At 43.1% G+C, this 25,372-nt stretch overlaps 1 protein-coding gene across 8 annotated transcripts in view; it reads left to right on the plus strand.

Moving 5' to 3' along the window:
- Positions 1-25,372, plus strand: part of FAM13A (family with sequence similarity 13 member A) — a 132,231-nt gene that overhangs the window by 58,803 nt on the left and 48,056 nt on the right. For 7 of the 8 annotated variants that reach the window (XM_069855644.1, XM_069855645.1, XM_069855646.1 and 4 more), the window contains one exon: positions 19,198-19,239. In XM_069855644.1, coding sequence (XP_069711745.1) covers positions 19,198-19,239 — 42 coding nt within the window. Of the gene's footprint in view, positions 1-8,481; positions 8,564-19,197; positions 19,240-25,372 lie in introns of those variants that run through there. The other variant, XM_069855652.1, reaches the window with a different exon arrangement.

Raw genomic sequence — 25,372 nt, forward strand, 5'->3', positions numbered from 1 at the left:
TATTGTCCTGCATTATGGTTAGGAACCACAAAACCACCATGAAATGATTACTGTCTTGGAAGCACTGCTAACAGTGCACCGTGTTTTATAAAATTTATATGTATTTCCTTAAAAAAAAAAAAAAAAAGAAGACCTTGAAACTCCAGGCAGTGTCATATTGCAAAGAAATCAAGTGACTACCATTCTGAGAGGGCTACTGAGCATCAGAAATGATAAATTTTCCCCTAAACTCTTTGATAGCTTTTGCTGGTTTTATGCCCCTGGAATGCTAAAACTTGGATTTTTCTCAGGACTGTGAAGGTAGATTGAGATGTTGGAAGCTTATACACCTTTCTCTTGTCATTCTGAATGTTCCTGATAACTAAGTGTAGGCTTATGCTGTAATTTTTTTCCCCTTCAGTATCCACTTGTACCACTCCTAAAATTGCTTAGACTGGCCTGCAGAAGGATTAGAGCATCTTTGTGCATCCTGGACATGTATGCAGTGGTTAGACTCAAAGCTGATGTTGCAAATGAGGGTCACAGCAGTGAGCTGTGCTGGTTGAGCCCAGCATGGTTGTATCTTACTATGCATAAGCAATAATTGGTGTTTCTTGATGTATGCCCAGCTGGGTGCAGGAGAAAGCCTTGGGAATGGCCTGAGAGGGCTGTGCTCCGGTCAGAAACAATCAGGTTTTAAGAGATCTGGTCAGACCTGTCTTTTAGTCAGGGTCTCCCTTGCTTCCATGGCAGGTGCATCTTCCATCTCCATGTAGAGAGATGGAGTTACTCTCACTTAGATCACTCTTCTCTTAGTGACTCCTAGCTGGAATCGATCTCCCATCGAGTCATCTTTTCCCACCACCTCTCCTGAGAGCCAGGCTGGCTGCTGGGGCACTTGAGCAAAGTGAGGACTCCTCTCAGCCACATCATTAGCTAAAGAAGAGCTATTCCTGGAGTTTTTTCTGGAGGATAATTCTGCCAGACTGTCTGCTTTTGCCAAGACAGTAGTCTATCTTTCATGGAGTAAAAAGCTGCATGCACCAAATATGACTGGTGTGGCCTTCTCCTCTGCTGTGCTCAGCCCCTGATGATATGGTTGCTGGTTTTGCAAGGCTAAGGGTGAATTACAAGATTCTTTACGAAGTAGGAAACACGGTGGGTGCAGAGGCACGGAGTTCAAAGGATAGTAATTTGGTAAAGGATGGGAAGGATGTTTTTGGGGGGTAAGAAAACATGAAACCAGTGACACTTTTGGTAGGGAATATAAATAATACAGGGAGTACCAAGGGCTCATATAAAAAATTTTGGAATCTTTTTGCTGATGATGCTCTTTTTTCAGTGTTTTCTATGGCAAATATATTCATTGGTCTGATGCAGCTGAATTTTTAAACGGTCTTTGTGCAGACTATTTTATAAAAATAACAGTTTAGAGGAGTGGGAGAAGCTTCATTAGACACTATTATTTAGGAATTTCATTAGATAAGCACAGCTTTGGAAGAAGCCTGCTTTGAAAATAACTTGTACACGACCAGATTCCTTGTTTGCTTGCTCTCCCGTGCTCTGGCACTTGAACTAACTGGTGCAAATGAAGAACCTAGTGACCTGTTGCACAGCATGCTTTACCCTGTTCCCACAGCAGATTAACTGGCACAACCATTCATTACTTGAGGCTTTCCCAGAAAACTCTTTAGGAACCTACTCCCAACCCTCCCCCTTCTTCAGGAGAGAGGCCAAGAAATAATTTCTGGGCTATCCCATGGGGCAAGAGGCCTTTGGAACAAGTTAAAGCGACTGACAGCGGGTGTGGCAGTGCTTGCAAAGAACACTGCTGCTTAATGAAGAGCAGCCACAGCAGCTAACCCAGGTCTCCAGGGAGCTTGCGGTGTCTGTCTGGTTGGCAAATGTGTTTTCGCATGCTTATCTGTTGGCTGAGATCAGGAACTCTGAGAACCTTAAGCTTTGAGAACCTTTCAGCTTGGTGTTTACTTTTCTCCTGTCCCAGCAAGTTTAAGGAACACTTCTGGAATATGTTTCCTTCTTAATAGATTTTAACTAGCTTTGTTTAAAAGGTAATTTGGCCTGCAGGTTGCAGGAAAGAACAGAAGAGCAGTAGTGCAAAAAACCCAGCATATTCCCCACAGATATGCCAACAATACTTGTATTTCTATGCCAGTGCAAAAAATAAAAGGGGTAAAATGAAGTCAACTGACAGCAACAGTCTTCCCTTTCAGACAAGAGGAGTATTAGTTAAGAAAATGAGTAAGAGATCCCGCAAGTTATATCTAGACAGATTGTCTAAGGCTTGGGATTCCTAAGCAGAGGCAACTTAGTTGTAAGAACATTAAAAATTCAACACTATCTTCAACACTATCTTTTGATTAATTGTGTCAGTAGTTAATTACCCTCACCATTTGAAAGTATCTTTGTAGTCATAATTTGTCCATCTTTGACTCCCATCCATTAGATCCTTTTCAGTTTGTGAATATTAGGTCAAATATTAATGTTTCCTGCATGCACAGGCTTTTTTTCTTTTAAAAGCATGAACATGGGGTTTAATTCTTGTGTTCTCTTCATGGGTTGTCTCTGAGCACTCTTCAGTTTTTTTCATAACTTCCTTGAGAATGGGAATTCTTGAACTAACCAGTGTCTTCTGTAGCAACCACCCCTGTCAGAAATAATACTCCTTTTACATGCAGTATCCCTGTTGATGGCTTGAGGACCATGGTCCTTTAATCACAGTCACTAAGAACTTGTGTGGAAGTGCTGATCTGGTGTGATGTTGTATCCCTCAGTAGAACCCATCATCTTGCATTTCTTTCCCAGATTTGACTCATCTGTGGCTGTACCGAAACTTCTAATGCTTGCTTCACACAGCATACAAAAGAACCCCTCCTATTATTTTACATTTCCTTTCAATTCATTGATGAAAAAGCATCAATTGATACAGGGGCGAGTACCAACCTTGGCAAGTCACTGTTGGTACTCACACGCTTTGTGAGGCTTCCTATTTTACTAAATTAAGTTTTTGACATATTCTTCCCACTTGAGCTCTTTTGGGCAGGCCCTATTTAATCATCTGTTAGTTTTGTTTGTATGTGAAGGGCTACAGTTTCCAAATAAGGTTTCTATTTACATGTAACTTGCTTATTTCATGTGTGCACACAAATCTTCTGGCCTGTGGGATGTTTTCCAGGGTATTATCTCTTGGGATTGCAGATTACAAATAATATGCACAGAAACTCTGGAGAGAAAAATGCATGTATCAATGCATGCATGCATGCATGCATACATGAATAATGGTATTTTAAATTTTGTATTGGTGGTATTTTGAAAAGTACATTCTTTAATTTTCAGTCTGGTGACATCTTTGCTTTGCATTTCATGTTCCTGCTGGGGGAAATTACTGCGTAACTTGGTAAACACTGTAGGAATACATTGATGGTGTTGGGCAGAAATCCAGCATGTAAAAAATCTCAGATTTTATCAAACCAGGCAAAATCTTTTTTTTCTTTAAAAGAAAGAAGTATATAATTTGTGTATGACAGTCAGTGAGGCAAGGGATAACTGTTTTTCAGGAGGCAGACACAGCCACAACATCATGAAGTCCATTATGTAGATTACCTCTCATATCCTTTGGTGCTGTTCACAGATTCTCTTCTCTTTTTCCTTTATACGCTGAGCAAATGACTTTGTGTGCAACTACGTATGAAAAGGAAAGAGAGGAGAAAGCACTTCTGTAATCATGACTGACAGGAGACTTCCTTTCCAAATGCGTGTTCATTCTTTAAATGTCAGTGGTGATGGAGAAAGGTGATTTTTCATATTTAGTTCCAGACAGTGTCTTCTTTTCTTTGTTGAATCTCAGTACAAAATTTGCAAATCAAATCGTTTGAATCCAGGTGTTGCCCTGGCATAGGTACTGAAATGTGTTAGTATTTTAGGGGGCTTTATTATTTTAACTGTTATTTGCTGTCTATTTTCCTGAAGTATTTGCAGTATTCTAAAGAGCATGCAGTTAGTGGAGAGGATGCTGTGCTTGTCCTGAAAGAAGGGGGTTTTTTCCCCCCCATTCTCTGTATACATGTTTGATGGTACCATAAATAGCCACTGCCATGCATTGTTGCTGCCAACAGATGAGTTTGGCCTTTCTGAGCAATAGGAATGCAAGAATTGTGTGATGCTTGCAGAAAACATTTTGCTTTCCATGTTTAAAGTGAGAGAACAAATTGAACAAGTACAAACAAATACAAAACAAGATGTTGTAAAGTCTCAGTTTTTTATTGATGTTAACCCAACTTGAATTATGCAAGTTAAAAAGGGTGTAATAGGGCAGATGAGGGTAGGAACTCCTGCCTCTGTCAAGTAGCAAGTTGGCTTTAACATAAACATCTGTGAGAAGAAAGTGAAATTGTTTGGAAATAAGACTGCAGTTCTCTGGCAGCTTTTGTCTATCAGCTTTGTGCCACAAATACATTGCTTGTGGTCCATTCCCATGAACAGAGGAGGTGAAGAATTAAGGAGCTGTTTGCTCTTTTAGCAGGGTGACAAATTCAAAGGGCCCATGGAGAGGATGCAAACTGAAGTAAGGTGACACACAACATGGAGCAGTCTCCTGTTGAGTAGCAGGTGCTACTGCTTGTGGCGATGGTTGGCCACTGTACCCCAAAGTACATTTGAAAATTTCACTCTGACATTTCTATGTGTTAAAATCTTTTATTGCAATATCTGCAGCTGCTCCAAAAATAATTAAAACTTTGGAAAACCAGCAGTGCTAGCAAAGTCCACCAGCTCCATTTTTTCATCTTTGATCTCCTTTCTTTTAATGGTTGTTGAAGTTGCAGGCCTGTGAGTGTACAGGGAAATGTGAACTAGGATACTTCTTCTCATTCATGATGGTTTGAGGAGTTAAAAAGGCAAGCAAGGAAGGAGAGGAGAAAACCTGTACCTAGTTGAGGGGACTCAGAAGAGAATGGAAACTGAAGGTCGGTCTGAAGGTCCTGAGGGCACAGGGAGCCCTGGGCAATTTCAGTGTTCTCCCAAGGCATCTGGTCGATTTTAGCATAGTGGGACAGACTGACCTTCTTCACTGATGCTAATTCATAAACTAATTGTTCTGATTGTTACAGCATCTCTTTTTGTTAGTGAATTCTTTGTCAGGGATCTTAGTACTTTTAAGCTCATCTATATGGACAAGTCCCATGGAAGCTGCAACAAAATAGCTGGGGTGTAAATTCAGAATACTGCTATTTGAGTTATTCCACTTCTGTTTATTCAACAAGCTGCTATGGAGAACCGTGACTCCTTTCCCATGTAGAATTTTTTTTTCTTTTTTTTTTTTTGGCATCCTGATGCTAACACTCAGTTTATAGAAGTGTAATAAACTATGAATAATTGTGTGTGTATAAAAAAAAGACTGGCCAGGAACAGGGTGTTCAATTTATTGTCAATTTGTACAACAGTACAATTATATTCAATTATTATTCTTCAGTTTTATACTGAAGAAATTTTATCTATCAGAATAAAATCTTTCTTGCATGGTTTTAGTTGCTTAAAAGCACATATGGCACATTTAATTTAACAGGAAGTCGTCAGGATTTTCATTTAATTGCCAGAGTTAAGAGCAGCCCAGCTCAGTGATGGCAGAGTGCTGACTTTCCTAAAAAGGGTCTCTGTGCTGTGCCTGGCGTGACTGTGGCGCAGCAGAACAGGCTTGTGCTGAGGTAACGGGCAGAAGCATTACTAATGCATCTCTTCCAGTCAGCCTGCTGACAGGAGCAAATATTAAACAGTTCAGCGTACTGAAGCGGAGCCACTTCTCAACTGACCTCTGCGTCTCTACTCCATGCCACCTCTTTCTGAGGCTGCAGCTGTGCAGTGCTCTTATTTTTAAGATAAAATACACCATTTCGTGCAGAGAAAGGCCAGGATCTGCTAGGCATCCCTGTGAAATGTCTGATATCCTCCTAACCTGTGAGTGTCTGCTGCTTCTCCAGAAGGCTGCTGTGGCTTCTGTCTAATTCACGTGACCTACATCTGTATGAAAGCATATAGGTACTAAGCTCTTACCACAGTTTTCTCCCAAACCAGTGCCAGTCCTTGCTAAGGTTAATGGTGCTTTTAGTATTTATCTGAATTTTGAAAATTGGTGTGTCTGGCTGTGCCAGAATTAGCCACTAGCCTTTTACCACCTAAAATGTCAAAAAGATCCATTCTCTTATGCCCCTTTATCCGTTTGATACTGTCCCCTTCTCTGCCACATAAACCGTGTGGTGTAGTAATATCATTCACAGCTAGGGCAGCAGCAGAAGAGTTTCTGTCTGGTGTTGGGGGAGGGTGAAGGTGATTCCTTAGGCTTTCTGGGCAGAGGAAGTGCAAAGGTAAAAAAGTTAAACTTAGCTCCCTCAGCAGCTATTAAACATTTCAGTGCAAGACCTTCTGACAGATTGTATGTTGTTCCTTTTCCAAGGCTGCCATGTCCTGGAAAGTGGCACACCCATTGTGTCGGATTGTTTTGTTACCACTTGTCCCAGCCCTGAGTTTCCACCAAATGGAATGGTGTGATTTGTTGTTTCAGAGCAGTATTTGGTCAGCAGCCACCGATGTAGAGGCAGGAATGCTTAAGAGTGTCCCACTGGGAACCTAAGTAAAAATAAGTCTGGCTTCTGCAACACTTACCTTTTCATTTCAAGTGTCAAGGGAAGAGTTTCTGTTCACTGTGTGTCCAAATCAGTTGGCCATCTGCTGTGCAAACCTTCTGAACCCCAGGAGTATCTGCTGTGACACAAAGAGATGGCAAGGTCCAAGGCCTGGTGGTGCCAGCGCCTGTGGACACCTGTATGTGGGGAAGGAGTGGTTTAGGCGGCTTGCAGAGGGGGAGCAGCCCAGCCACAGTACCAAGGAGCCTGGGTGGGTCAGGTGCTTGCCCATTGCTCCGCTGTGGGCACTCATCCACCCTGGGAGGGCCCAGGATTGCCGCACTCATGGGCAGGGAGGCTGGGGTAAAGATATTTTGTATGTTTGCAGATGACACCAGATTGAACAGGAATGTTGATCTGCTTGAGAGTAGGAAGGCTGTACAGAGGGATCTGGAGAGGCTGGATTGATGGGCTTAGGTAAATTGTATGAGGTTTAACAAGGCCAAGTGCTGTGTGCCTTTGGCACACAACAACCCCATGCAGCGCTACAAGCTTGGGGAAGAGTGGCTGGAAAGCTGCCCAGCAGAAAGGGACCTGGGTGTGCTGGTCGACAGCAGTGTGCGCAGGTGGCCAAAAAGGCCAGCAGCATCCTGGCTTGTATCAGAAATGGTGTGGCCAGCAGGAGCAGTGAAAGGATTGTCCTCCTGTACTTAGCACTGGTGAGGCTCCATCTCAAATCCTGTGATCAGTTTTAGGCCTCTCACTACAAGAAAGACATTGAGGTGCTGGTGTGTGTCTGGAGAATCTCAATGCAGCTGGTGAAAGGTCTGGAGCACAAATGTTATGAGGAGCAGCTGAGGGAACTGTGATGGTTTAGATTGGAGGAGACTGAAGGGAGGTCTTATCACTGTCTGCCACTGCCTGAAAGGAGAGTGTAGTGAGGTGGGTGCTGGTCTCTTCTCCCAAGTAACAAGTGATAGGATGAAAGGGAATGGCCTCAAGTTGTGCCAGAAGAGGTTTAGATTGGATATTGGGGAAAAAAATTCTTTGCTGAAAAAGTGGTGAAACATTGGACCAGGCTGCTCAGGGAAGTGGTAGAGTCACCATCCCTGGAGGTGTTTAAAAAATCATGTAGATGTGGCGCTTCGTAGACGTGGTTTAGTGGTCACGGTGGTGTTGGGCTGATGGTTGGACATGATGATGTTAGAGGTCTTTTCCAACCTTAGTGATTCCATGATTGCACCCTGGGTAACATTGAAGGAGAATCATAGAATTGCTAGGTTGGAAAAGACTGTTGAGATCTTCGAGCCCAACCCTACCTGTCCAGTATTAAACCATATCCTCTAAGCACTTCATCTCACCATCTTTTAAACCCCTCCAGGGACGGTGACCCAACCACCTCCCTGGGCAGCCTGTTCCAGTGCTTGATAACCTGTCCAGCGAAGAAATTTTTCCTAATGTCTCCTGGTGCAACCTGAGGCCATTCCCTCTTGTCCAACACCTGTCACTTGGGAGAAGAGACCAGCACCCACGTCGCTATAACCTCCTTTCAGGCAGTTGTAGACAGCGATAAGGTCTCCCCTCAGCCTCCTTCTCTCCAGGCTAAACAACCCCCGCTCCCCCAGCTGCTCTTCATACGGCTGTGGGGGAACTTCTTCCCCCAGAGAAGGGCGACGAAGCCGACGAAGGGACTGTTTCTGGTTTCTAAAAGGCGTGGGTTTGCTCCAAGGTGCGGCGCGGGGATGCAGCGGCTGCCCCTCGCGCCCCCGTTTCGGGGTCGCTGTGCCCGGGGGGCGGTGGCGCGGCAGCCGCCGCTCCGGAGCCTCCGCCCCTCGCCCCGCCCCGGGCCGCCGCCTTCCCGGGAAAGGAGCCGCAGGGGCTGCGGGCGGTGAGAGGCAAGGCGGCCCCATGGCCAGTATGGCCTGCGAAGTCATGCCCCTGCAGAGGTGCGTGTGCCGGGCTCTGGCACTACCTGGGGCTGCGCATTAATTGGGGCTTGTGCGTTAATAGTGGGGGGTGTGCATTAGTAGTGAGGCTGCGCGTTAATTGGGGCTTGTGCGTTAAATAGTGGGGCTGCACGTTAATACTGGGGCTTGTGCATTAATATTGGGGCTGCGCGTTAATTGGGGCTGTGGGTCGATGTTGGGGCTTGTGCATTAAATAGTGGGGCTGCGCGTTAATTGCGGGTTGTGCGTTAAATAGTGGGGTTGCGCGTTATTTGGGGCTTGTGCATTAAGTACTGGGGCTGCGCGTTATTTGGGGCTTGTGCATTAAGTACTGGGGCTGCGCGTTAATCGGGGCTTGTGCATTAAATACTGGGGCTGCGCGTGAAATAGTGGGGCTTATGCATTAAATAGTGCAATAATTGGGGCTTATGCATTAAATAGTGCAATAATTGGGGCTTATGCATTAAATAGCGGGGCTCGTGCGTTAATTGGGGCTGTGCGGTACCGGGGCTCCCCGCTCCGGGGCTGTGCGGTGCCAACTCGGTATTAGCGGGGTTGGGGGGCGATCTCTGCCTTCCTCGCGCGGAGGAGGGGCTCGATGGAGCGCCCCGAAACCCAGGCAGCCCTGTCTTTGCGAGGAGCTCGCCCCGGGGTGGGAGCGGCTCCGGTTCGCAGGGGTGCGGATGCTGCGGGTCTGTCCCCTCCCCGCGCCCCGGCAGAGCCGCAGTCGAGCCGGCGTGGCCTCTGCGGCGAGAGGCTCCCGGGAGAAGGGCTCTTCGGTTTTCCAGGCTGTCGGGACACACCTCCCTCCAGCAGCGCCTACCTGTGCCTGCTGGTGCTCCGGCAGGGACAGCTGCGGGCAGGCTTTGGAAAAGGCAGGGCACAGACCCACTGCGGAGGGGGGCTGGGGGGGAGGTGTACACAGCCCTTTTACCGAGTCATTAATTATGCTTTTTTTTAGTTGCTTTTTCAGTTCTTAAAATAAGCAGTCTGTGCCTCCTCTACCCTTATTCAAACGGCCTGATTATTAATCTCTATTTAATCTGCAAACTGGTAAATAAGTAATTGACTGTGCTGTTTCAGCACTGCGTGGTGCTGTTTCCGCAGAAGCTGCGGAATTGCTGCTTGCTTGGCCGCGATGAAATAGTAACTGAAATTGCTGCCCCAACTGTTATGTCTTGATAAAGCGCGAGGTCCTCTGCAGATAGATGTGGAGGAAGTCTCTTTTGCGGTAATGCAGTCGCCACGGTTCCATGTTGACTGCAGAGACACCAAAATGCAGTTTGAGTGTCTTAAGTAATCATAGTGCATGCTCCTGCTTGAAGGACCACTATCACATAATGGTTTTAACCCCTTTATGTTCCCAAGGGTCTATGACTCTATTACCAGAGATCGTAACAAGTGCTAGTTGTTGTGCGGCGAGGTAGCTCTATTTAGACTCTGGGTTTTGTTGCTGCAAGGATTAACTCTAGATCTGTCAGAAATACGCTTGGGTTTCAGTACTTAAAGCTCACATTAAACCTTGAGCATGGTACAGAATTTTTTAAGGTTTGCAGTTTAAAAAAAAAAAATCATATAGTTCTGCCTTATTTTCCATCTCCTTGATCTATTTTTAGGATATGTATGCTGTACTTGGAGAAGAGGAGGCTGAGGGGAGACCTTATTGCTCTCTACAGCTACCTGAAAGGAGGTTGTGGAGAACAGGGAACTGGCCTCTTCTCCCAAGTGACAGAGGACAGGACAAGGGGAAATGGCCTCAAGCTCCGCCAGGGGAGCTGGCTGTGCTGCACCTGCCCCAGGAACCCTCCTGTGCTGAAGTCATACAAATGCATCCCTGTATGGCTGGTGTGTAAAACTTGGGAGAGGGAGAAAGGCTCCATTTAAGAAGCTGTGATATTTAAATAGCGTTTGTCACTAGAGCACCAAAGTATTGTAGCTATCAGGGTATCTGTAAGCTGTGAGTTTGTCTTCGTAAGAATCATATAATGTGCTTGCATAGAAGCCATATGTACTTTGTGGTGTCATTTCATTCTATACATAGATGTCTGTGGAATGGGACATGATGGGATAGATATGGTGGCCTGTTGCGAGGGATCAACAATGGGAGTATCAGGGTTTTGTTCCGTTGCACGGGAAGAGGTGGAAGGTGGTGAAACCTGTACTGCCCAAGTATAAGGCACCTGTGGATGTCACATGGGTTGTGTTTCTGATTTTCCAACAGCCTATCTACCAGTAGTTGCCTTTTCTATTGCTAATAGACTAACATGTTTTCTGAATAGCATTAGCTTACTTTAGTAACCTAGAGTCCTAGTTAGAACATAACTGATGCCATTAATGTATGTTTTAATTCATTTATTTAAGCTCAGTTTATTGCAGATTTAATAAAAGCTGTGCAGAGTTGAAACCTGTGGCAGCCACCTTTGCACTTTGCTGAAACACATCAAGGCAAAGGTCTGCCTTGGGGTATTTCACAAATATTAAGTGTTATAGCTTGAGAACACCATTTATATTCCAACACATTTTCTTCTTTTCGCGTGGCTGCTGTGTTCTCCTTAAGGATCAGTGAGCCTTTGTGTGTATAACTTTGTATCATAAATAAATCTGATCCTTTGGAGTTTGTTATCACTTTCTATGCAAAGTATTGAGGGGTGCTTGACAAGCCTTGGTGAAGTATGTTCAGGAATATGTATCTGAAGGGAAATATGTTCTCTGAGGGAGAAGTTCTGTATGATTTTTTTGTTGTTGTTTGGTTTTATGGTTTGTTTTTTGTTGGGTTTTTTTTCTTTTTTCTGGTGGAAGAATGAAGAGAAATTCAAATCTGTGGTTCTCATCTTCCTCAAGTTGTAGTCATAGCCTATTACGAAATGCTATGTGAATTTTTGGCCTTTCAGGCTCACATCTGACCCACAGGTGGGTACCTTGTCTCGTCAGAGCTGATGTGATGAGTGTAGAAGCCTGTGAAAGCTTTTCCTGGGTTCCACTGGGTGGGCTTTGACTAAAAGAGGAAATTGATGTGGAAATGTTCTGCAGTGTTTGCTTCTGGGATGTCCACCTGATTTAAGCAAGATATGAATATTTGCCTAAAAACTGGGCTCTCAGATAACTTTAAATAAAGTGTGCAAACTTTTAACAAGCAGTACTGAAATCTAAATTGCTGGTTACCTAGTAACAGTTCTTCACCATTATAATGCAACAGGTATGTGTGCGTTATGCAACTTCATACTATTAAATTCTGAGAAGAGGTGAGACTTTGGCTACTACATTCATTCTGTCTCTTTCTGACACATTTTCTAGTTTTATCCAAGTGAGGACTACTGCCAAACCACAAGCAGGAGAAGACACTGTCTTTCATAATAATACGCCCCAGCTGCTTTCAGAAATAAAATGGCAAAGCAAGCTGTTTAGCATTGATGTCATTTTATAAAAGATTTTGTAATCCAGGAGCGCAGTGAGTAGGAAATAATTATACAAAATTATGCTGTCAAGGGTTCCAGTAGATTCAGAAATGTTAATATAAGTGGAAAACCAGCATCTCACTCACAGTGGTATTTGATCAACAAGAAGTTCAGCTCATTTCAGCTTGCCATGGGACAGCCTGTACTTCCCTGATGTTACTTTGAAGTGGGAGGACATGTGTGAAAAGGCTTCTGTTTATTTTTTTTATTCCATTCAGGCAATGTGCCTCAATCTCAGTGACCCCTTCTCACACAGATATGCCTGTGGGCCGTGCAGTATATTCCCAATGTGTATGGCTGTGCTGTATGTTAGTCTTTCCTGGAATTAAAAGACTTCTGTTCTAAGCTTGAGTATTTGTGCCTTAATCTTGGCTGTAGGAAATAGAACAGGAAATAGTATGTGCTCCTTAGGTATGTGACAGAGTGATCCTTCATATTCACCTCAGCTTGTCTCTATTAAATAGTAATATTGACATTTTGAATGCAGAAACTCATGCATTTGGAAGGCTTTTTACAGCCCCCCCGAGGCACATTGCTGCACACTGTGATCTCACAGGCTTAAGATGTAGCTTAACTGAGAGACCTTTAGGAAGTATACTGCTGAAGAAAAGGGAAGACAGCAGGATCCTTTGGAGATTAATATTTAAACTAATACCAATCCAGCCCTGTCCAAGTTATTGGAGATATTTTGCAGGGTATGTGAGTTCAGATACTGAACAAGCTGGGTTGTCTGCCTGGTATTTTGACACATGGCTCATTTGGTGAGTGGCTAACCACAGGTACTTAAGCGTGAGCTTAACTCGGTTTCAGTGGTAAGCATGGTTAGGTAAGTGTACCTATTGTGAAGACTGGAGATAAATATAAGAAATCACATGTTATGGTTTTGACTATAGAAGTTATTCTTCAGGGAAAACACAAATGTCTGGGTGGAAGTAACTCTCACAGAAAAACAGCTGTTAAACACTTGTTTCTTGGACAGTTACTACACAGTGTATTCCTCCTCCTCCCTCCCCCTCTGATTAAGGGTATAGAGCAAAAGTGGCATTGCTCAACAGCTGATGGTAAGTGCTGGCTTTTAATGTTGACCATTGTATCACCACAGTGTTATCATGTTAGATTAAATTGATTGATTACTCTTGCATCAAGGAAGATGTTATTCTTTCTTTTGCCTAACATACCTCAATTTACTTGCTTTATTTGAAGGAAGAAGCTTATATTGCCTGCTATTTCCCATTTGCATAAACATCACCTTTTACCCACTGGTGTGAAGCAAAAACTATAAGTAAATCACTCTGTTGAGAAAATAAGCACGCAGTAAATTTTCATGAGCAGTTTCAATGTTGCAATTGTTGCAAGCTTGAAATAACTTTTATGGGGAAATGACTTGGAGGGGAAAAAAGAAGTACTGAAAATTTGTGAATAGAACAAGACATTCAGAAAAAAGCATTACTGTGGCTTCCTTGAAGCTGATTTTAGAGTTGTTAACGTTGAGTGTCAGAATAAGTAAATAAACAACATTGTTAAAATTCCCTGCAATTGCAGAAACAGCATAATGTTTAATCCAAGGTAGACACGGTGTTCTAAAAACGTGGAGAGAAGAAAACAAGAGGGAGCTATCTTTGGAGTCTTAACAAGTCACTCAGCCTTGGCCTTCCTCTCCCCAAAAGCTTCATGAACTTTTGATATCGTTAGTCATTTGATGCCACTGAATTCTCAATGACTTTTAGTTTGATTGTATTAAAATTAGAAACACCAATCTCAATGCCTGCAAAAAGTTTTCTTACTAAAAAAATCATTTCTTTTGAAGTCCAGAATATCTGTGGTGGAATAGAAATCAAGCCATTTCTTTATCTAACTTTTGAGTTGGAACAAATAGAACCTATGGCAAGACATTAGGAAAACATGACCTTGGCTGAGCACCATGACCCTGCTAGTGTCTAGGCCCTTCATATCTGGTGCAAAATGTTGACATTTGAGTCAGAGTACATTTTCATTATTGTAAAAAATGAAAAAAAAAAACCAAACCCCCCAAAAAAACCCCACAAACCAAACCCCATAACTTTTAAAAATTATTATTTAATTGGCATAATATCCCATTTAACTTATGTAAAGAGATGTGGAGAAGGAAAGCAGTGGTAGCTTGACAATGGAGGTTCCAGTGCCAGCAAGTCAGGACAGAAGAGCTGCTGATAGTTAAGTGTAAATAAAACAAAGGGGAAGGCCCCTGGAGCACCCTCTGACCTGGAGTGTCCATATACCATATGGAGTATCCCATATGCATGTAAATAAACTCATAACTCTCAATTTAAATTGGTGATTTACAGTTTCAGCTTTGGAACAGGATCAACAGCTCCCATCTTTCTAAAGGGCATGATGAAATGTCACCAAAAAAAAGCACAAAAAAACAAAAATAAAACCCATCATTGCATATTTGAGAATCCAGTGGGTGAATGGTTGCCTGTAATACTCCTTTTGCGAAAGAGGCAAAAGAAGGTAACTGTGGTTCTATAATGGAAATTTATCATTTAACAGTTGGATTTCACCCAGGTTTTCCAGTTTCCTTCTTTGGAGACAGAAAGGATACTTGGTGTAAATGCTGTAAAATAGATGTGCCTGAAAATCCTAAGATGTGCGAAACTACCAGGTGGGCAATACTGGCATTCCTTCCAGTCTGACAGACTTTTTTGGTCACATGCACAACAATATTACTTCTTTAGCTGTAAAGAGAACAAGTTTTTTTCAGTTTGGCAGGTATTCGTTTTGGTTTTTAGCAAGCAGGAAGTGATCACATACTTAGGTGTTCTTTAGGAGTGTGAGAAATTGCTCTCCCAAGTATTGCATGAAAGAGCAATTAATTTCTGTTAATCCCTTCTCTTAGGGGAGCTATGTATGTGACTGAGAACAGAAGAGACACTGTTGTGTTTCGCACTCATCTGCTTGGCCAGGTAGACTCTGATGGTTGAATAAATAACTGGGTTTGGGTTTTTTTTCAGAAGTTATTTCATCCCTTCAGTGCCTTCTGGCCATAAAGCAGCTGGACAAAACTAAAGTTTTGTACTAAAGGGTACTAAAGGGTACTAAAAACACCAACACACCTAGTTAACTACAAAACCAGCTTGCCTAGCGGATAAATTCTTTGCTGGGTCAGGTTTAGACTGTGAGAGATGAACATCAGAATGACTTGCGCCTCCATACTGTGCATGGCTCCCTTGGTTTGCCATGTCACTGTGCTGCATATTAAGCTTCCCTTTCTTTCTGGAAGGGTCATATATCCCTTTAACCAAAGAAGAATATGCAGCCCAAGTACAGTACAGTTAAATGTTAAAAATATGTTAATGACTTCTGCCATTTTCTTTTGAAAGGATGCGTGATGGAAGGGGCTTCCTAGCAATACTAATAAACCCTTCAGTACAAGGTGTTTTAAAAACAAGCAAGCAATTGTTTTTTAATCAACATAGTGTGAGTGATAGTGACAGAGAATCGTATGTGGAAGGTTTTAAAGTTATAGCCTGTTCATTGTGTAAAATCAACTAGTGGTCATTTATGATTCATATCTCATACGTTTTTCTTGCCTGTCTCTTTTATATTCAGAACTATGTGGTTAGGTATACACAGGTTTAAAACCTCTGACGCAGTTTTCATTTCTTTCATTGAACTGATCTGTGTTTGTGTGTAAAAATATAAGCATGTCAGTCTATTACCTTACAACTCTGATAATACATTTTTTCATGAAGTATGTTAATCAAAACAGAATCCTTGTGCATTAAGTGGTTGCAGTGAGGCTTGGTGGTCTCATATCTAATTCAAGGGATTTTGAGTTACGTGGAATAGCTGGCTTAAATCTGCTCATATTTTATACAGCTTATCTTCCAGCTCGCACGAGTGCGTTGACTAAGATGCATGAAGTTAGGGAAAGATGTTTGGGATACGTTGTTTTTAATAATTAGCAGGTGGGAAGTGTATCACATGCTTTACTCGGATGCAGGAGAACTTTTTAAATTTAAAATATTTTTATGATTTTCTCAGAAGTCTAGTTTTCATACTAGTTACTTTAGAGCTCTTCCACAGATGCAGCTACTGATCAGTGCTGCACGTGTAAAATTACAGAGCAGTATTGCGTAAGAGGTTATGCACAGCTACAGTAATCAACCATGTGAGATTTTGAACATGATCTAAATTAAACTGCTATTTAGTTTCTGATTTCTGTAGAGTTTCTTTCTCCCTCATTCTCAGCTAATGTTCTTAAATATTTGTTTCTCCTGAGTCACTTTGTATGAGTGGATAATGGGGTTTTGTACAGATGTAAAACTTGCCCAGACTTGTGGAGCAGCAATTGTACTTGCTGTGGAAGGAGGGGAATGCAAGCGATTTCAGAGTCCCTGCTGAATACTACTATTCAATCTTATCTGTCAAAGCAGCTAGTGGGAGTATGACTATAAGAAAGTTGTTTGGCGTTTTTCAGTATCATTGTGCTTCTGCGACTTGGAAGTTAATTACAGACCCTGATAAGGAAGGAGTTTTATGATGGAAAAGAAGGCACGTTTGGTGTGACTTTGATAATTGCCATTTGTACCCAAAGCAGCATTTGGTGTTGTCATTTGAAGTTGCATTGATGCAGAGAAATCTTGATGGTACTGTGTGCGTCACTGAGACTTGATTGCATTGAGATTGCAAGTACAGCCATTAAGGTAATGAACTGCACATAGCAAAAAAACTTTACCAGCGACTTTCTAACTTTAAAGTAGCTTCTTTACACTCACGGAATAGACTTTTTTCTTAAGTGCTAAATAAAGAGATGGCTCGTGCATGCAAGCTGAGAGACTGTGCATGCTGTCGGGGGTGGTGGGAAGCCTGTACCTGGCAGGTTCTTACCTGAGCCTTTATTGTAGGTCATCTTCTAGGAAGGGCAACAATGGACACTTCCATGTTTCCCTCCGCTTCTAGCCTGTCTCAATGCCATTGCGGCTTTTTGCAAAGACCCTTTAAGTGATGTTGGCCCCTGTTCACATGCAGGCAGCTGTGTTCACTTGATGCAGGTGGGCGCTGTCAGCCAATCTTGCACTGCTCTGGGCACTGGCCAGGTCTCAGAGGAAGATGACAGTGATGTTCAGTGCTCCCTCAGCAGTGGCCAACTGTAACTTGCTCAAGCAGCTGAAGACAGGCTTGTGGAAGTGGTAGCAAAGTTTCCAGCAGCAGCTGCACCTTCTGCTCTTCTTGGGGAGCTGCTGAAAACTGCCCAGTCACTGTTGTGTTACAGAGGTGATGCAAGTTTTGGCAGATGGTGCTGATTTTGGAAGCGGCTTCTCTTCCTTCCGGCCTCTAGTATTTCATGTTACCCTTGAATCAGTATTTTGGGCTTCCCACGCAACATGCTGGAAGATCTTCCCTTTAGATGTGTATAGTTGTCACTTTATGAATTTCTGCATACTGTGGTAGTGGTTTTGAAGCGGTGCAGAATTAAACCCCTGCATTTTTATTCCTGGTATGCTGGCTTACTTGTCTGTCTTTGTGGCCTTTCTGAGTCCCCTGCATCCTGCCTCCTCCCTTACACTTCTACCCGCCTAGATTAATTTGCTGTTCATATTTGTGGCTCTCTTGTGACATTGGCTGAGTTCAAAATGGGCCGAATCTGCCTCTGGCTATATTCAGTGTGAGAACAGGGTGCTTACCTGGCTGCAGGGCCAGTTTCAGCTCATCTTGCTGAGGGAGCTTCCTGCTGGCTCCAGTGGAAGCTGCAAAAGGTATCTGTGCGTATTTGATCTCCTAGCTACAAAACCCGTGGAGATGTTCCTTCTCCCTTTATTCTGTGCTTAGAGAAGCTTTCATAAAATAACATATAAAATCCTTCAAAATAAGAGATTAATGGAGTCAGCCTGGGTTTTCAAAAACTGTTGAGGCTTGATCTACTTCACGTCTGTGTTGAAGTTGTTTGAGGTGTCGGGGTGATCAAAGGCTTCCAGTGACATGAGTTTGAAGCTGAACTCACTTCACGTGGTGTTCTCCTGTGTTCTCTCATCCTCTGAACAAGCTCGGAAGCTTGATGCCTTCACAGTGTGGCAGTGCCCCAGGACCTGTTGCTGAGTACCTGTGGCAAATTGCTGAATGCTGGTGCAGTCCCAGGCTACTGGAGCACTGGGAAAGCAGCAGGGAAATGCTTAGTTTCCAGTGCCTGCGGAATGTTTTCCTTTCTGGTTTTGTTAAACTAATTTATGCAGCTTCCGATCTTTTCTGCTGAACTTGGTGTGCTCTTCAGCAGACCCAATTAAAAGTCCTTTTGGGACTAATCAACCTCGGTGTCATTTCTTGCATACTTAGAAGGTGACAAGTGTCCTGCTTTGGAGTTACAAGGCTTAAATGAACTGCAAGGACAGCCATTTGTCTGGTTGGAATGACTGGATGAATGACTGGTTTGAGTACCTTCTTATAGCAGCAGGGTTTTAAATTGACTTAAACAATGAATCCACAGCACCTTTAAGTTTCAGTGCCCCAAAAGCTCATTCATATCCTTGTGCCAGCATAGGCAAGATGAGCGGATCAGGGAACTGGTCAGCCACACATGAGGTAGCTACATTTGGGCCAGGTCAGCTGGCCAGTGAAATACCTTTTTCTGAGGGGAGCTCCACACCAGCGGATGGGAGCCGCTGATCTCAAGCCTATGGAGATTTCAGCAGCGTCAAATCAGCTTTTGGCAGAAGCAGTAAAACTTGGGGAATTCATAGCATTATGCATACACTCTTGGCCATTTCTTTGGTTTGTCAAGATGTCATTTGTTTTTTTCCTCAAGTTTTGCTTTAATGGGCTGGTGGTTTAATTCTGGAACAGCAGACGGCAAAAGGCTTTGGTGGTTTTCCTTGCAAAATACTTTATTGTTGCTATGGGAATAGTCCTAGCACTGCTGCAGAGCTGAACTGACCCCTGGCCGTCTAGCAAATCTGTTACACCACATTTGTGGACACTTGAGAAAAGAGTTGGATTCTCAGGATTTAAGGAATGTAACTTAGAGCTCTCTTTAATGAGCGCAACCAGAGGGCAAAACAGATGTGCATGTTATCTCTGCAACAGGTGTACTGCTTCACTTTTGTTATCTCTGCTTTTTGAGAGTGAGTATCTTGCTGTAAATGAACTGTAAATACATAATAGAGCTGTGTACTAACTTTTGAAAATATGTTTTGTTTTTAGCTCCCAAGAAGACGAGCGGCCTATGTCACCCTTCTATGTGAGGTATTTACTCAATTGTTTTAAATTATTTTTATGTGTGGGATTGATTCATTATTGGAATGAAATGTGGGGAATGATGCCAGAAATGTTGAACAGACTGTAACCCAACTGAAGATTAATGTTAAGTTTGTAATTATTGCTCAACTAGTGGGATGAATGAGTCTTCAGAGATAGAAACTCTGGTTTTATTAATTATTTATTTTTTTGTATTTGGAGACAAGGCTCAGGGTTTAATACCAGTCTTGTAAATTCTTAATTAAAAGATGGACATTCATTTCCCCTTTTCAGTTCATTATGTAGCTTAGATGCCCATTATAAGTAACTTATAATATGTGGGCACAGGAGAGATTTTTGCCACAAGTTTTGAGGAATTGGCAGCATGTGCTGCTCAGAAAGAAACCAAGAACCAGATGGTGAATCAGCAGCCAATACAGCAACTGTTCCTCTGCTGCAGCCTGGAAAAGCAGGAGAGTGCCTGGGTCTACAGCATGCATGCCTGGAGAGAATAGTACTCATGCTGCATTTAAACAAATTTTGTTTCTTGTTTTGCCAACTGGAGGGTAAAGTCACTGCTTGTAAAAGTGGCCTAATTCAGTTGACATCAGTGAAGTTTGCTCTCTTGCTTCAGTAGCAGGCTCAATTCCAGTGCTTTCATTTATACTTGGTGGATGAACAGGAGCCAGAGCAATCAATGGTGAAAGGCTGCAGATGAGGAAGGGCCAAATATTATAATTGGGTTCTTTGATCTCTATGGAGTTTAAACAAATAAAAAGAAACCCCTGTTGTTTTTTGCAAGAGCAGTAATATTTGGAATTCTTACAATTATCTCTTCAATTTGTTAGTTCTCTTGCATTGCTTGGGGCTTTTCTTAGATAATTTTTCTAACACAAACTACAGAAATTGTGCATTTTGTGCATACTCTTAGTATGAAGACTTGCATTAAAACTGTGCAGAAATGTGGGTCAGTGAATGATTCATGGAGTAGCCTGGTTGAACGATCTTGCCTTCCTGTTGATTAACCATCATTCCCTGCAGTTCATGTGTGCAGATGTTGTGCTTCAGAAGCTCCAGACTGTCCAAAGACCTTCTGCGTTTTTGCTTTGAGAGATGATTTTGTAGCTGCATACATTCTCCTGTCACAAGTTTACCCAGTTTAAATGCTCATCCTGTTTTCCATTGAAAATAGTCCCCCTCATTTTTTTTTTTACTGGCTAGATGTGACCTTCAAGTGATTGTAGGCTTTCATTACGTTTCTGTTTGTCTTACTGCTTAAAACTGTTCTTCCAAGCTCTTTCCTGGATCGTGGAAAAGTGATCCAGGAAGGAGATTGACTTCAGCTGACCTTATCAGGATCGCTGAGGAAATGGGGAGCAAGGACTGGACTTGGGGGAAATGATGTCAAAGCAGGACAATTCTGAGAGGGAGGAAGCAGGTATGGAAATTTTAAATAGAGATGTGGGCATATTAGGGTGGAGAACAACAAATGAGCGTGTCCATTGGAATGAAGGGGTAGCTTTCTGTGGGAATATATTTTACAAATAGGAAGAGAAGAGTCAGGAATAAATATATAGTTGTAAAGTAAAGAAATGGCTAGTAGGAGCAGAGAGGGGACAGCACACCTTGCAGCATAAGGCTGCATGTTGAGCTTGCATCTTTTGTAACATTGTCGAGACAATTGCTTGTAAATAAAGTACTTGTAAATAAATCTAACAGCTTGTAAGTCTTGCTGCTATTTACCAGACGTCAAAAATGTGTACTCCTGAGGTCAGTTGCCAACTGCAGTTAATTTGGCAGGAGAGCTGGATCAGGCTGGGCAATTCACGGTGCTTCAACAACTGAGAAGTTGAGTGGGTGGCCATTTTTTTCTGTGCAACTTTGGATGTTCTAATTGTTGCCCCAGAGCTGTGCATGATGTGTAGGAATTGCATTTCACAGTATGGGAAAGGAAGGGGAGGCCGCATGCTATAGCCGTCTGATGGTCAAATCTCTTTGTATTGCTACCAGCCACACTTAAAAGAGTTTGAAATATTGTTCAAGTAATCCTTTATTATACAGTAGTTGCATATAGATATTATCCAGAATTATACAGTAGTTGCATATAGATAATGATGCAACAAGTTAATTAAATGGGAACAGGAGCTCTTTAGCTTCCAAAGATTGCATAATAACGTGTCTTTTGCCAGACTGAAGGAGCATTGTGTCCCTCTGTAAACCGGTTTTGGTAGGATCAAACCAGAGGCTTGATACTTCAGTGCTGTGCTATGTCAGCTCACAATGAAGATGTTTCCCTGAGTATTGCTTTTTACAGTAAGGCAAATGCTCAAGGTCTTAACTTTACATCTGAACTGTCAGAATGCCACCAATACACTATTTCTGAAAATAGCACTGATTTAGAGTTGTGAATTTGTTTGGTTTTTTTTTTTTTTAGACATTCACAAGTCATGACCAAGTATAGAATTAATCATCTCCAGTGCTCCGTAAGGGAATAAGCAGTCATTAACGGTATGAGAGTAAGTGGTAAATGAGACAAATGGTGATGTAGGTTTGTCAAGACAGATGATACTGGTAGATACAACCAATTTTTGATAAAACTTCTCAGGGAGAGGAAGAAAAGGAGTACGCCTAACCTGTCTGTCAGCAAAATGCTTTATGTAGTGCCATCTGTGAGGACAAAATGAACATTAGTGCTAGAGCTTAAAGATGAGTGGGGAGCAGGTGAGACCTATAGGTGTTGCTGGTAGGAGAGGGAGGAAATTGCTAGTGTTGCTCCTTTAGTGTCATAGACTTTTTTCTTTAATAGCCACTGGCATAATAAAATAGAATCAGAATTGGGCAGAAATTTAGGAGAGGTGAATGAGATGGGGGTGTCTTCTGGAATGAAGTATAGCAGTGAGATATGATGCAGAATGATTGAGGTAGATGTAGATATATTTCATGCTAACCTTCATATATAAGATGAAGAATAATGACACAGGTAATAAAGTCACATATTTCAGAACTAATAATGAAAATCTGTGGCATGAAAGGGGAATTCCTCACATTTGGAAATGCCAGGAAGAAAGGTATGTTTGCATAGTTGGTTTTGGAGGGATGGAAAGGAAGGGGAGGCAAGACATGGGACAGAAATATTCAAGTTGATGTAATCACATGACAGTGGTTATAGAAAGTATTTTCAGTATACTTATAGGAAATATGGGCACCCTTGTACAAGAGTCAGATGAGGCATTGTACAGCTTCAGTAACTCATGTTCAAATGACATTAGATTTGTGAAGGTGATTCAAGAGGTGGGTAGACCCTGTTACAAAATGGAGAAAAGAGCAGGAAGGGCTTATTTACCGTAAGAAATGAACCAGAGTACACATATTTCCTCTGGGTTTTAGGCAGAGGGGAAAGGTTGCTTATATTAATTAACAATACCGATGCAAGAGAAAATGTGTACAAATAAATAATGAATAAATTTGGGCAGCAAAACCAAATTTTGTAGCTGGAGCCCTCTTTCACTGGGCATCACAAGGATGAGGGACCAGGATGTCATTCAGAGGAATCTGGACAACCTGGAGAAGTGGACCTCGTGAGGTTCAGCAAGGCCAAGCGCAAAGTCCTACACATGGGTCAGGGCAATCCATGGTTCCAGTACAGAATGGGGGATGAATCAGGAGAAGTCCCTGGTGACTGGAAGAAGGGTAACGTTGTGCCCATTTTTAAAAACAGTAGAAAAGACGACCTTGGGAACTACTGACCTGTCAGCCTCACCTCTGTGCCTGGGAAGATCATGGAACAGATCTTCCTAGAGGCTGTGCTAAAGCACATGGAGGACATGGAAGTGATTAATGGCAGCCAGCATAGCTTCACCAGGGGCAACCTCAGCAGTGGACACAGGTAAACTGACGGATGTGATCTTTCTGGACTTCTGTAAAGCTTTTTACACAGTCCCCCACAACATCCTTCTCGATAAATTGGAAAGATATGGATTTGATGGGTGGATATTACAGTGGATAAGAAACTGGTTAGATTGTCATATTCAAAGAGTAGTGATCAATGGCTCGAAGTCCAGATGGAGATCCATGACAAGTGGTGTCCCTCAGGGGTCCATACTGGGACCAGTGCTTTTTAATATCTTCATCAATGATATTGACAGTGAGATTGAGTGCACCCTCAGCAAGTTTGCAGATGACACCAAACTGAGTGGTGTAGTTGCCACACTGGAAGGATGGGATGTCATCCAGAGGGACCTGGACAAATTGGAGAAATGGGCCTGTATGAACCTCATGAAGTTCAACAAGGCCAAGTGCAAGGTCCTACACCTGTATCGGGGCAATCCCTGTTTCCAGTATGCAACAGGGGATGATGTGATTGAGAGCTGCCCTGCAGAGAAGGACTTAGGGGTGCTAGTCGATGAGAAGCTTGACGTGAGCCGGCAATGTGCACTTGCAGCCCAGAAGGCCAACCGTATCCTGGGCTGCATCAAAAGAAGCGTGGTCAGCAGGTTGATGGAAGTGATTCAGCCCCTCTGTTCCTCTCTTGTGAGACCACACCTGGAGTATTGTGTCCAGTTCTGGAATCCTCAATATAAGAAGGATATGGGCCTGTTGGAACAGGTCCAGAGGAGGGCTACAAAGATGATCAGAGGGCTGGAGCACCTTTCCTATGAGGACTGGCTGAGAATATTGGGGTTGTTCAGCCTGGAGAAGAGAAGGCTCCAAGGAGGTCTTACAGCAACCTTCCAGTACCTGAAGGGGGCTACAAGAATGCTGTAGAGGGACTTTTTTACAAAGGCATGGAGTGATAGGACTAGGGGAACTGCCTTTAAATTGGAGAGGGGCAGATTTTTAGACTAGACATTAGGAAGAATTTCTTCATGATGAGAGTGTCGAGGCACTGGCACAGTTTTCCCAGGGAAGTTGTGGTTGCCTCGTCCCTGGAGGTGTTCAAGGCCAGGTTGTCAGGGGCCTTGGGCAGCGTGATCTAGCTGGATGCCGCTGCCCATGGCAGGGGGATTGGAACTAGATGATCTTTAAGGTCCCTTCCAACCCAAACTATTCTATGTTTCTATGATGTGATTTAGAGCAGCTCTGTGGAGGTGGTCTTGGGGGTGCTGATTGTTGAGAAGCTCGACATGAGTTGGCAATGTGCACTCACAGCCCAGAAGGCCAACCTTATCCTGTGCTGTATCAAAAGGAGCGTGGCCAGCAGGGCCGAGGGAGGTGATTCTGCCCTTTTATTCCTCTCTTGTGATACCCCTCATCTGGAGTGCTGTGTCCAGGTCTGGAATCCTCAACATAAGAAGGATATGGGGCTGTTGGAGCAGGTCCAGAGAAGGGCTACAAAGGTGATCAGAGGGCTGAAGCACCTCCCAAACGAGGACAGGCTGAGAGAGTTGGAGTTGTTCAGCCTGGAGAAGAGAGGGCTGTGAGGAGATCTTATAGCAACCTTCCAGTGCCTGAAGGGGCTACAAGAATGCTGGAGAGGGATTTTTATAAAGGCTTGTAGTGATACGACTTGGGGTAATAGCTTTAAATTGGAGAGGGGCAGATTTAGACTAGGCACAAGGAGGATTTTTTTCACAGTGAGAATGGCACAGGTTGCCCAGGGAAGCTGTGGCTGCCCCATCCCTGGAGGTGTTCAAGGCCAGGTTGGATGGGGCCTTGAGCAGCCTGATCTAGAAGGACATGTCCCTGCCCATGGCAGGGGGGTTGGAACTAGATGATCTTTAAGGTCCCTTCCAACCCAGACCATTCTATGATTCTATGATGAGGTGGGCTTAACCAGTTTGTGAGATCTGGGGTTTGAACGTATTCACCTGCTGATGATGAGGGTTATCCTGTCCCTCTCTGTATTTCATGGTGAGAAGGACAATTTGTTGACTCAGCTTTGCTCAATACCAGGGAATGAGATTTCTGCACTCTTAAAGGAAGAGAAAGACCTTGCTGGATGATTGATTGTGTATAGTCCCTGAGGGGCATTTATGTTCCAAAACTGTTTGTAACAAACCCTGTGGTAAAGGGAGTTAAAATTGTTAAAAAAAAATTGTAGCACTGCTCCTTGTATAATTCTGTAATAAGATTATGAATGCCAGCTACACTGAGTAATCAGTACTGAAACTCAGTGTGTAGTTTCAGGTAGTGAAGCAGCATC

This window comes from Phaenicophaeus curvirostris, chromosome 4 (genome assembly GCF_032191515.1).
Source record: "Phaenicophaeus curvirostris isolate KB17595 chromosome 4, BPBGC_Pcur_1.0, whole genome shotgun sequence".
Taxonomy (NCBI): Eukaryota; Metazoa; Chordata; class Aves; order Cuculiformes; family Cuculidae; genus Phaenicophaeus; species Phaenicophaeus curvirostris.